The sequence below is a fragment of the Mya arenaria genome, chromosome 14, assembly GCF_026914265.1.
Source record: "Mya arenaria isolate MELC-2E11 chromosome 14, ASM2691426v1".
Taxonomy (NCBI): Eukaryota; Metazoa; Mollusca; class Bivalvia; order Myida; family Myidae; genus Mya; species Mya arenaria.
Genome location: NC_069135.1, coordinates 4,310,328 through 4,322,391, shown reverse-complemented (window position 1 = coordinate 4,322,391; position 12,064 = coordinate 4,310,328). Strand labels below are relative to the sequence as shown.

Here is a 12,064-nt window from a genome sequence, read left to right as displayed (position 1 = left end):
CTCATAGCATGTAAAATCAATGAATGGAGAAAAGGTACACAAACACATTTTCTGGAGCTAATAGTTGCAATGTTATAACATCCTATTATAGTAAGTATGCGTGTGCTTAGACATTAAAGCTACTAGATGAAGAGTGTTTTATTTGAAGTTAAGCCATTTTTAAGTAATCAACACATTATGTCTCCATTTTTCGTTTATAATTTTGTGCTATTCGCTAACATTGAATACCTTCGTCATTATTACACAACTTTAGCCGAATATATTTTGTTTGTCAACTTGAAATTTGCAATAAAACTCTAGCTGTTTAAGAAATCTGATGCTGATTATTTTATTTATTTTTAAATTTGGTCATATGTTATCATCGTATTATTTATAATCAAGATTATTAGAGCCTTTGCATAACACTCATTAATTCTATAAAATTGCCTTTATAATAAACAAAAAAATATTTAGGGTATGAACCGAACAGTAGCCGTGCGTGTGTAATAAAAAAACTGGCTAATCCGTTTATCATGTCCTTAACGAGGGACATTCGCTAATCTCTGACACGCGTTGTATAACACATTTACACCTTTCATGGTAATATGACATTATTGTGTATTGTCATAAACCTGTTATGAAGAGTTCCATGACAAAATAAAATGATAATAAATAAACTTCTGAAATATTCGGAAGGCTATTTTACAAACGAAATATAACTTACAAGATACAAGAATCTTTATTTAAAGTCGTCATGATCGGTGGAACTACGATGCTCCTAATTTATAAAAAGTAACAAATCTCTGCTTTTAAAAGTTCCGCGACTTCTATAACAACTAAATGTATATGCCTGCATGTGGTGTCTTTGCAACTGCTAATGCAGTGGATTTTTGTTTTAAGAATGGCTATGTAAATACAAATGCCAATTTCGTTGTAAGTGAAATGAGGGAACATCTAGTCAGCTGTCTAGAAAATAAAAAAAAATCCGTTTCATAAAGAAAATGAAAAGTCGCGATCCCTATGACTTTCAAATTAAAAACATTCTGTTCGTGTGAAATGCCATAATTCGTCGATAGTTTAGTTATTTGCGAAAATAGAACATGCAGGAAAAGATTCCACATAAAAAAACGTCGGCATGAAAATTAAAATTAGACGATCAGTTGGCAGAAATACATAAGGCAACTTGTCGTGGAAGTGCATCTGCTGCAACAAAATAAATAGTTAAACAAAAGAAAAATAATAGAATTCCTGAAGTATTGAGTTAACTTATATATTTGATTTACATGTAGTCAAGCATTGTTTCTTTTTGTATTACTATTATCAATAGTATACTTATTACTGAATTTAATATGAAAAAAACCAATACACAATGCGTTTGTTATTCATGACTTTAATTTAAGTACCTGGGAATATTTCATGCTATTATCTTTGCCTTAATTTATTATATGTTTTATTTATATAAAATATGAAATAAATGGTGACATAATTATCATCAAATATCTGATGTTTTAATCAACTGTAATCTTTTGTAATCCTATTATCCCCGCGGTCATTAACACCTTTTTGGTCACGCCCGATAGCTACTATAAAATTTGGAAAACAGAGACCGGAGGAGACCGGAGGAGACCGGTACCGGATGAGACCGGGACCGGGAAATAGTATCGCCCAACTTTTGATGTTATGAGATGAAATGAATTTTGACCGAGATTGAGATATGACTTTTAAAAAAGTATTTTCGTGATAATAGGGCCCGTTCCACAGGAATATTATCTCCTTAGGGCAGCCCGGTGATATAATAATAATAATATTTGAAAGCTGGTCGGTGTTGTTTCCCTTGATAATGAAGGGCCAACACTACATTTTCTACATGATACTTTTCCTTAATATTCAGTTGCAGATTCAGCCCCGAGGTTCAGGAAATACGTTTCAGGGACGTGCCCTTCCCAGACTCACACCCGTTTACACCCTTTAAGTAAATAGTGAAGTGGAAGTGCAAAGGAGTGTATCCGCGGCGTATAATTTGTTCATTTTTCAACTCATTGCAAAGGGAGGTAACCGCTGCGGCGATTTCTTCCGTTCCGTGTTTTTGTATTTTCAAGATGGCTGCGCCCATGAAAAATATTTGTTATATATTTTCTTGAAATAAAAAGGTATTGAAAGAGTCAACTGTTACCAGTATTATATCTTAAGGAAAATGGCATGCATGGTGTGCATCTGGCAGAAAAAATGTTATTTTCATATAAATATGTTTGTTTTTGTTCATAAATTAAATTAAAAAGCCTCAGGAATAAATAATTAGAGAAAAAAGTGAGAATATAACTGATAGGGTCTCATATATTGTCTGATCAATTCCTGAGGTCCACAATGCTTATTAAAAAGAAATGTAGGGGAAATACTAAGGCAATCCAAACTGGTCCACTGACTAACTATATGCTAATTTTGGAAAGATAAGAGGGCGGGGCATAGCATTGATGTTCTTATGTGAAAAATCGCAAATGGGTACTCGCTCAAAATGCTCTTTTTTTGTACGCCAAAATGACGTGTGGCAAATCATAAGGAGTGTTAAAACTAAGATAATATAAAGCTTGAGCCCTTCCTTTTGCTCAAATAACGTCTTTGAAGGCCATAACTTTCATGCTTTGTTGTTGCGTAATTAGTTGATTGACATTATCACATGATGTTATAAATGTATGGTCAAGATGTCAAAATATCAACAAGATATATATGTATGGTCAAGATGTCAAAATATCAACAAGATATATAAGTCCTCATTCTCTAATGTATCAGATGGCATCATATATGATATAATCAAGGTGGTTTTTTTTGAGCATACCAGCATGGTTTCAAACCCCAATAAAATCAAAATATTTTTTATATCTATAACTGTATTTTTTTCTTCAATTTTGAGATCAAGGAAAAGAATAAGGATAAAATAAGTGTTTTCAGATGCATAAGCGGGAAAACCTTTAAAACCAAAAGCACCTTAGTTAAAAAATGTAAATCATTAGTACAGCTGTAACTTGTTATGTTGAAGTGGTCGGGATCTACCTAAAAAGTTTGAGATAACAAACATTCAACATATCCAAAATACAAAAATATTGCACCAAACCCAACACATTTAAGTCTGAATCATGTCTAATGTTTACATCCGCAATTGAATCAGTGTTGTATTATATTTCCGTCATAAAAACCGCAAGCTTATTATTAGATAAAAAAAATGAATTATTTGTGTCAATTTAATTTAGTTCATATTTATTTATTACAGAAACACAAATATAGAACAAAACATTTTATACTAGGTCCTTCTTTGAATTGATCGACCAAAGCAGTGCAACTAACATTTGACATTTTGAAGTTATTCTTTATGTGCCCAATTCAATGGCATTGTCATTAAATTAATAAAATCTCCATGTTGTAAACATAAACAAATAATCATGAGCTTGAGTAATAATGGTCTCTTGAATAAAATACATGAACAAACAACTTTAAGTATTATCTTTTACCAATTATCCTCCAAATTATGACAGTTTGTTATTTTGACACGCTCAGTAATTAAGTGACATACTGCAAACAGCATGATTTTATCGCACCTATATCTTGATCTGCAGTTCAACATAAAAAATATAAAAATGTGTGAAATTTGACCACAGGGACTGAAAAAATTCAACACAACCGAGATATCAGAGATCAACATAGCCAGTTTGGACTGTATATAAAGCAACATAGAATTTTAGGTATTCAGAAAGTCACTTGATATGGCAATTTCGTAATGACGTTATGTGGGCTTAATTTAGATTACACTTGGATTATGTTTTTTGGTCTGTAGCATTTTGTAATTGCATTTTTAGCTCACCAGAGCACAAAGTGCTCAAGGTGAGCTATTGTGATCGGTCTTTGTCCTTGTCCGTCTGTCAGTCAGTCCGTCAACAATTGTTTAAAAAACATCTGCTCTGAAACTACCTGGCCAAATTCAATGAAAATTCACAGGAAGCTTCCTTGGTTGTCCATCTACAAAAATACAACAAGGGGTCACGAACAACAACAACAAAATGGCTAACTTCCGGTTTTGCTTTAAAAAGCATCTCCTCTGAACTTACCAGTCCAAATTCAATGAAACTTTACAGGAAGCTTCCTTGGGTGACCCTCTACAAAAATATAACAAGGGGTCACGACTGATCAACAACAACAACAACAACAGCAACAACAATAAAATGGCCGACTTCCTGGTTTGCTTTAAAAAAACATCTCCTCTGGAACTACCTCTCCAAATTCAATGAAACTTTACAGGAAGCTTCCTTGGGTGACCCTCTACTAAAATACAACAAGGGGTCACGACTGATCAACAACAACAACAATCTGGCCAACTTCCTGTTTTGCTTTAAACACATCTCCTCTGAAACTAGTAGGCCAAATTCACTGAAACTTTACAGGAAGCTTCATTGCATGACCCTCTACGAAAAAACAACAAGGCATTGAGATTGATCAACAACAACAAGAACAAAATGGCCAACTTACTGTTTTGCTTTAAAAAAATCTCTGAAACTACCAGGCCAAATTCAATGAAACTTTACAGGTAGCTTCATTACATGACCATTTACAAATATAAAACAAGGCATCATTATCAGTAAAGATATGTTTAAATTGCAACATTTTTAGCTCGACTATTCGAAGAATATGGAGAGCTATACTACTCACCCAAGTGTCGGCGTCGGCGTCACACCTTGGTTAAGGTTTTGCGTGCAAGCACACATAGGTTACTATCTCAGCAACGACTTGAGGTATTGCATTGAGACTTCATACATTGGTACTCAACCATCCAACTACTTAATTAACCAAGTTAGATAACTCTTGTTTGCATTTAATGCAAATAATAGGCCTTTATTATTCGACATAGAAATTCTGGTTAAGGTTTTGCATGTTAGCACACATAGGTTAATATCTCAGCAACTATTTGAGGTATTGCATTGAGACTCGATACATTGGTACTCAACCATCCAACCTACTTAGTTAACCAAGTTAGATAACTCTAGTTTGCATTTAATGCAAATAATTTCCCTTTATTATTCAACTTAGAAATTCTGGTTAAGATTTCGTGTGCAAGCACACATAATTTTAATATCCCATCAAAATTCTGGTTAAGATTTCGTGTGCAAGCACACATAATTTTAATATCCCATCAACTACTTGAGGTCTTGCATTTAGACTCGATACAATGGTACTCAACCATCCAAACTACTTAATGTACCAAGTTAGATAACTCTAGTTTGCATTTAATGCAAATAATTGCCCTTCATTATTCGACTTAGAAGTTCTGGTTAAGGTTTTGCGTGTAAGCACACATAGGTTTATATCTCAGCAACTACTTGAGGTATTGCATTAAAACTTTATACAATGGTACTCAACCATCCAACCTACTTAATTAACCAAGTTAAATAACTCTAGTTTTCATTAAATTCAAATAATGGCCCCTTTTTTATTCGACATAGACATTTTGGTTAAGGTTTTGCATGTAACCACTTTTAAGTCAATACCTCAGCCAATACATCATGTATTGCATTGAAACTTAATACACAGGCTCCCAACCATTTAACCTTCTTCTTAAAACAAGTAAGATAACTCTATCTTTCATATTATATAATTTTTGCCCCTTTCTTATGCGCCCCTTTCTTATGCGACTTAGAAATTCTGGTTAAAGTCTTGCATGTTAGCACACATAGGATAATATCTAAGCAACTACTTGATGTATTGCATTGAGATTTTATACAATGGTATTCAACCACCAAACGTATTTGAATAACCAAGATAGATAACTGTATTTTGCATATAATGGCCCTTTATACCAAGATAGATAACTGTATTTTGCATATAATGGCCCTTTATTATTAGACTTAAAAATTCTGGTTGAAATTTTTCATATAACCACATTTATGTTAATATCTCAGCACATCATGTATCGCATTGAAATCTAATCTAACAGTGATCCATGCATGTTTTGCCCAAACTTTTCAATCCATACACTGAATAGCAGCGAAATAGTCGAGCGCGCTGTCTCTGTGACAGCTCTTGTTATTAATGCTTTATCACAGAGTTGTGGCCCTTTCCTTAGGTGAGCATTTTAGGGCCATCATGGCCCGCTTGTTATTAATGCTTTATCACAGAGTTGTGGCCCTTTGCTTAGGTGAGCATTTTAGGGCCATCATGGCCCGCTTGTTATTAATGCTTTATCACAGAGTTGTGGCCCTTTGCTTAGGTGAGCGTTTTAGGGCCATCATGGCCAGATTGTTTTTATCATTGTGGGAGTTAAAAAGATCAAGAAGGTTAAGAGTAGCCATTTGAATATACATACAAAAAAAATTACAGCACTAAAACATAATGGGACTTTAAACATTTCTATAATCATATGACAAATTAGTCATAGCCACAATCAAGTCAAGTGAATATTTGTTTATTGTTGGATTCCATGTAACATGGCAATAATGGGCATTTTGCGAAACATAATCTTCAGTGAATTATTTGGACATGTTTTTGTTTACCAGTAATGCCCCACTGGCACAGTAATGGCATATCCCTCGTCTGGGGGGAAAAATCTTTCCAATTTTCAAATCATGTCAAAGCTAGGGATGAATATTCCTGAAATTTATGTGTTGGCTAGATAACAGGATACAAGTATCTTTATTTAAAATTGGGTGTATGCTTACAAGAAACATTCGCCTAATGAGCTATTTCCAATATGCTACATGTAGATTGCTTTTATATAAACTTTTGCTTGCACAATATTTACTCACTACAGTGCTTTGCAGTTGAAAATAAATGATTGTTTAAATAGAATGCTGTTATAAGTAGAACTGGCTTGAAAATGCCTGTGAGGGATCAATGACAAAATATATGAAAATCCCCAAAGTTGAATGCCACATGCCCTTGTTTCTGAGAAAATTTCCCTGAACTAATGTCACTTCAGCGTTTAATTCTTTGAAGGCAGAAGGGTACACATGCTGGCGTTCATATGGGCAGAGGGATGCTACCATAAAAGGCCAGGGTGCAGCATCCTTCCAAACTCCTTTGCTTAAACCCTACAGAAGCAATAATAGTTCATATGATTAGTTCTTCCCACATTCAAGCCTTGCTTACCAAGTAGAAAGGACCCTCTTGCGACATAGTTTTTGTTTTTTGAGCGTTCTTAAGCAAAGTTTTAGAAAACCACCCCAAGTCTAGGCTATCGTCCAAATATTTGGATGATTGAAGAATTTGCTTAAGATTGTTTATATTTGTTGGTTTATACTCGCTTATGTTGTGCCTTTGGCCCAGGGGACAATTGTTCCAAAGAAGCGCCAAAAGGCAAAACAATTTTTGTCAACAATAACATAACTGTAGTTTTATCAGTGTGTGTTTACCAAATGACGTCAAAAATGCTATGTCGGAAGGCAATATTTTGCTTTGAATGAAGACTTTAAACAAATATAAATTTGCTATTTATTCACCTTTTAAAATAAAACAAAGTGCAGCCTACGCCGCTTTCTTAGCCCCACCTTTGGTCTTTTACTAGTGTTTGAATGAGATAAATGCTATGTCGGAAGGCAATATTTTGCTTTGAATGAAGACTTTAAACAAATATAACTTTGCTATTTATTCACCTTTTAAAATAAAACATGGCGTAGTCTACGCCGCTTTCTTAGCCCTACCTTTGGTCTTTTACTAGAGTTTGAATGAGAGTTTAGTTTCTTCAAACACTTTTGACAAACGTTTCCACCAAACCGCCACCTGAGGAGCACTGTCAGAACATTATTTCAGAAACAGGTTTGTCGAAGTGATTAAGAAAAGTTATCACCTAAACAAACTCTATTAAAAAACGAAGGCAGGGCCCTTTGAGCAGCATAGACTGCCCTTTGATTTCATTTAAAATGGTGAAGAAAAGAAAAGTTATTTTGAGTCACCATTCGAAGCAAAATGTTGCCTTCCAATGAAGCATTTATGATGTTATTTATCATGTGGTATACACACACTGATTATGGCTATTTAAAAAAAGATTGTGTGTGTGTGGCAATTAGAAGCTGAATACATAGTTAGATATATTTGTACAAAATGAGTCAATTCTGTAAAAAAAATTAGTATTCATTCACTCAAAATGTATGCAAATTGAAGGAGAATATTATTTTATTTTTATTAACTTGCCATGCTTTTGTGTGATATAAATTCACTTTTTTCTAAGGATAATAACGAATTAAAGATCTTTATCATTTCAGAGAACTCCATATGAATAATGGACACCTACCGCCTGACTGTTTATGTTACGTATGAGCAGGAGATGGCCATTCATGAGCTCTTCACATACAGAGGCTGGACATTTACCACATGTAATGGTATGGGGTTGCTGGATCGTAATTCAATCTCTTGGATGGCAAGCCTGATTTTTAACACTGTAACATCTTAGGGTTTTAAGGAATGAAGATTCAACACGCTATAGGACTATATATATTTTAATACTTCTAAAATTACATGCTTGATATGGTGCTATCAGCAGAGAAGTGAACTCAATTATAATATTTGGAGGCGGTGTCAATATAGCTAGGCGTGGTTGACAGGTTGACATTTAAATAACAATAAACATAACAAACACTTCCACTTCATTTGAAAAAAATAAAAACATTCAGTGTTTTTTCTGGCTAACTTATTAAAGGGTGGAACTTAGACCTGGTTATTGTTCCATTTTAGATTTTGACAACATGATCATTGTAAAGTCTGAAGTTGAGCCACAAGAGGACTCTGTTACTGGTACATCATGTGTTAGTCTGCATGATGGAGACTACACCCATGACATGCCAAAGATACTGCCGGACAACTCAACAAGCAAAGCAGGTAATATAATTATTAGTTGAGGTACTAGTATCATTATGAGTCGGGCTGATTTTAATTGAAAATAGATTTAGTAAGATTTGAACACTGTTGAGTATAGTTAAATCAAGCTGATCTGTTGTCTCGTGTGATATGAACTTAACGCCAGCAAGGTCATACAACCCCACTGATCAACATACTTAAACAATATTTTTTATAGATACATGATTAAAAGCTGCCTGCAGGGAGGGATTGATAAATGATTGCCATATGTGAAGTTGATATGGAAAATTCAATATACATATTTGTCAATTTTCAGATTTGGAGAATGTTGTTGTTGTAAAGTCAGAAGTCGAGACAGACAATGAATCATGGTCATCAATTCCAGGTCGGCCAGAGGAGGACAATTCCACTGCTAACATGTCAAATGTAGCATTGGAAACAAAATCAACTAGTGTCAACCCGGTTGTCAGTGGTCTTATGTGCACATTTAGTTCTGATTTTAACACGGTGACTGGTCATTTTTCAATGACATTAAACAATAGAAATAACAATAATGCAAGCCAAATAATGCCAGTGGAAACAGACAATCAAGAAGACGGGGAAGGTCCATTGCCATTCACTTACACTTCATCTGCCTATCCAGAGGGATTTCAAAACAATGATGTTGACTCAGGAAGAAAATCTCAAGAGACATGCTCTGACTTATTAGACAACAACAGTGACCTAGTTGCACTGAAAACCAGAAATAAGGCATTACAGGTACAACAGATGGAGACATTGTCTAAGACAAATCAATACAAAAAGTCAAATCAAATTAGGAATGAACTCCAGAATGAGGGTGCAAAACTGGCAGGATCTGAAGTTCCTCCTCCAGGAAAGGGACAAATTCCTTTAAACAAATCTAAACTAGAAGAGATTGCAGACAGTTTACCTATGATAAAACGAAAACGTCCGAAATATAGTGATCGAAAGATGAAGTTTTTTTGTGAATTCTGTCAAAAGCCTTTTCCATATCATTACGACTATTCCATCCATGTCAATCGGCATAAGAAAAATAAAACAGAAAAATGTCCTGTATGTGAAAAGCTGTTCTATGTAGGCGATTTATCGCAACATATGCACATTCACAGTGAAAACCGGCATAAACATTTGTGTGATATTTGTGGAGAAAAATTTGCACAAAGTGGCGGTCTTAAATCACATATTTTCTTCAAGCATGAAGATCATCCACAGAAAGAACATAAATGCTTCCTATGTGATTCAGCATTTCTAACAGCCTCATTATTAAAGCAACATGTGAAAATTGTACATTCCATAGAAAGGCTCTTTACCTGTGAAACTTGTGGAAAATCATTTAAACAAAAGACAAAACTCAAGCGTCACTCTGCTGTCCACTCAGACGTGTACCCGTATAAATGTGATTTCACAGGTTGTGAAAAAAACTTTAAAACAAAAGATTTATTGCGGATGCATTCAAAGAGACACAGCGGTGAAAAAACACACTTCTGTGAAACATGTGGCAAGGGGTTCTACGAGACTAGTGATTTAAACCTCCACATTAGGACACATACTGGCGTGAAACCGTGTGTATGTGACATATGTGGCTTCAAATGTGCCCTTCCTGGAAACCTCAAAAAGCACAAAAAAGTTCACAAATAGTGACTTAAATGTTTGGCCAATTTGATATTGTTATATTGATATTGTGATACTACTCATTCATTTATTTATTTATTTATTTTATACATTTTATTCATGGTCTCTTAAAAATATTGGTAAGCAAAAACAACAATGAAATCAACATGTGTAGACATTTAAAGAGAATTAATGATTTCCCTTGATATGAATATAATTTAATATATATGTTGTCTAAAAGTAATTATTTTTTTCTACCTTTCCCATAATTTTAGTGTTGACTGAAGAGATGCCTTTTTGAGATTTCTTATGGCATTGGTGGCATCATCAATTGTTTCAAGCATGATCTCCTTCTAAACCAGCTATGATAATTCTGATGAAACTTCACAGGAATGTTCATTAGTTGGTGCCCTTTCATTATTGCTAAAAAATGAATTCCATGCAGAACTCAAATTGAAAAAACTTCTTGACAGTAACTGTACAACATTGTAAAGTGGTCCTCTTCTAATATTGTTCAAATTAAGCTCCTGGGGTCAAAATTGACCATGCCCTGAGGGTCATTTGTTTTCATAAATATATAGAGTGAAATCTTTCAAAATCTTCTTGTATGTAACCTGCTAGGCCCACACCCTTGATTATTTTGCAATGTTGTGTCCTAAAATGATCCTCTACTAACTATTCAGATAATTCCCTTGGGGTCAGCTGACTATACCCCTTTTTACCTACTTTATAATTTTTGAAGCTATAGCAATGAAATTTGGAGCATGTGGTCAGTTTATAAAACATCTATCAATGTTGCCCCTCCAATGACCTTGACTGTTTGTTTGACCTACTTTTTGAATTTTGAGGCCACAGCAATGAAATTTGGAGCATGTTTACAGTTTCATAAACAAATATCAATGTTGTGCTTGGATGACCTTGACTGTGACCTTTTGACCTACTTTCTTATTTTTAAAGCTTCAGCAAGGAAATTTGGACCATGTTGTCCTCGGATTACTTTGAATGTATCCTTTTGACATAGTTTCTTATTTTTGAGGCTACAGCAATCAAATTAAGACACTGTTAAAAATTTTATAAAAAATAGCTTTGATCTGCTTGGATGACCTTGACATTATTTTTGAAGCAACAGCAATAAAATGGACCATAAGTACAGTTTTGAAAACAAATATCAATGTTGTCCTTGGATGACCTTAACCACTACAACACTTGTCAATTCACAAACATAGTGTAATCCCTAGTTGCATAAACCAACAAGCTCATTAATTGAAAAAAAACAAACATTTAAAACTTTCACTCAGGTTATATATATGGATATCCTTACACCCATGAAATACTAGCTGATAAGCTCCTTGTTTTATTTGTATTAAAGGGGCTGTACTCCGTATGATGAAATAGCGAAAAAAAAAGAAAGAAAATTGTCGAAAACTGACATAAACTTGGTATCTATGTGTACAATGCATTGAAACTTACTAACTGAAGCACCATATAGTTTACAATTACTTTATTTTTCTCAGTTTTGTGGTATTTTTCCATTAAAAAATATTACTAGGTATGTCTACCTAGTAGAATTCATTCCTTATGCAGGATTGGCTAGTCGATGTTATCACGTGATATTACCAAG

At 34.2% G+C, this 12,064-nt stretch overlaps 1 protein-coding gene across 1 annotated transcript; it reads left to right on the top strand.

Annotated features, from left to right (window-relative positions):
• Positions 1-2,067: 2,067 nt before the first annotated feature.
• On the top strand, positions 2,068-11,540 carry LOC128217801 (zinc finger protein 684-like). Its single transcript, XM_052925196.1, has 4 exons — positions 2,068-2,129; positions 8,220-8,336; positions 8,689-8,832; positions 9,128-11,540. Exons 2-4 carry the CDS (start codon positions 8,237-8,239, stop codon positions 10,468-10,470), a joined length of 1,587 nt encoding a protein of 528 aa, XP_052781156.1. The 5' UTR covers positions 2,068-2,129; positions 8,220-8,236; the 3' UTR covers positions 10,471-11,540.
• The last annotated feature ends 524 nt before the right edge of the window (positions 11,541-12,064 follow it).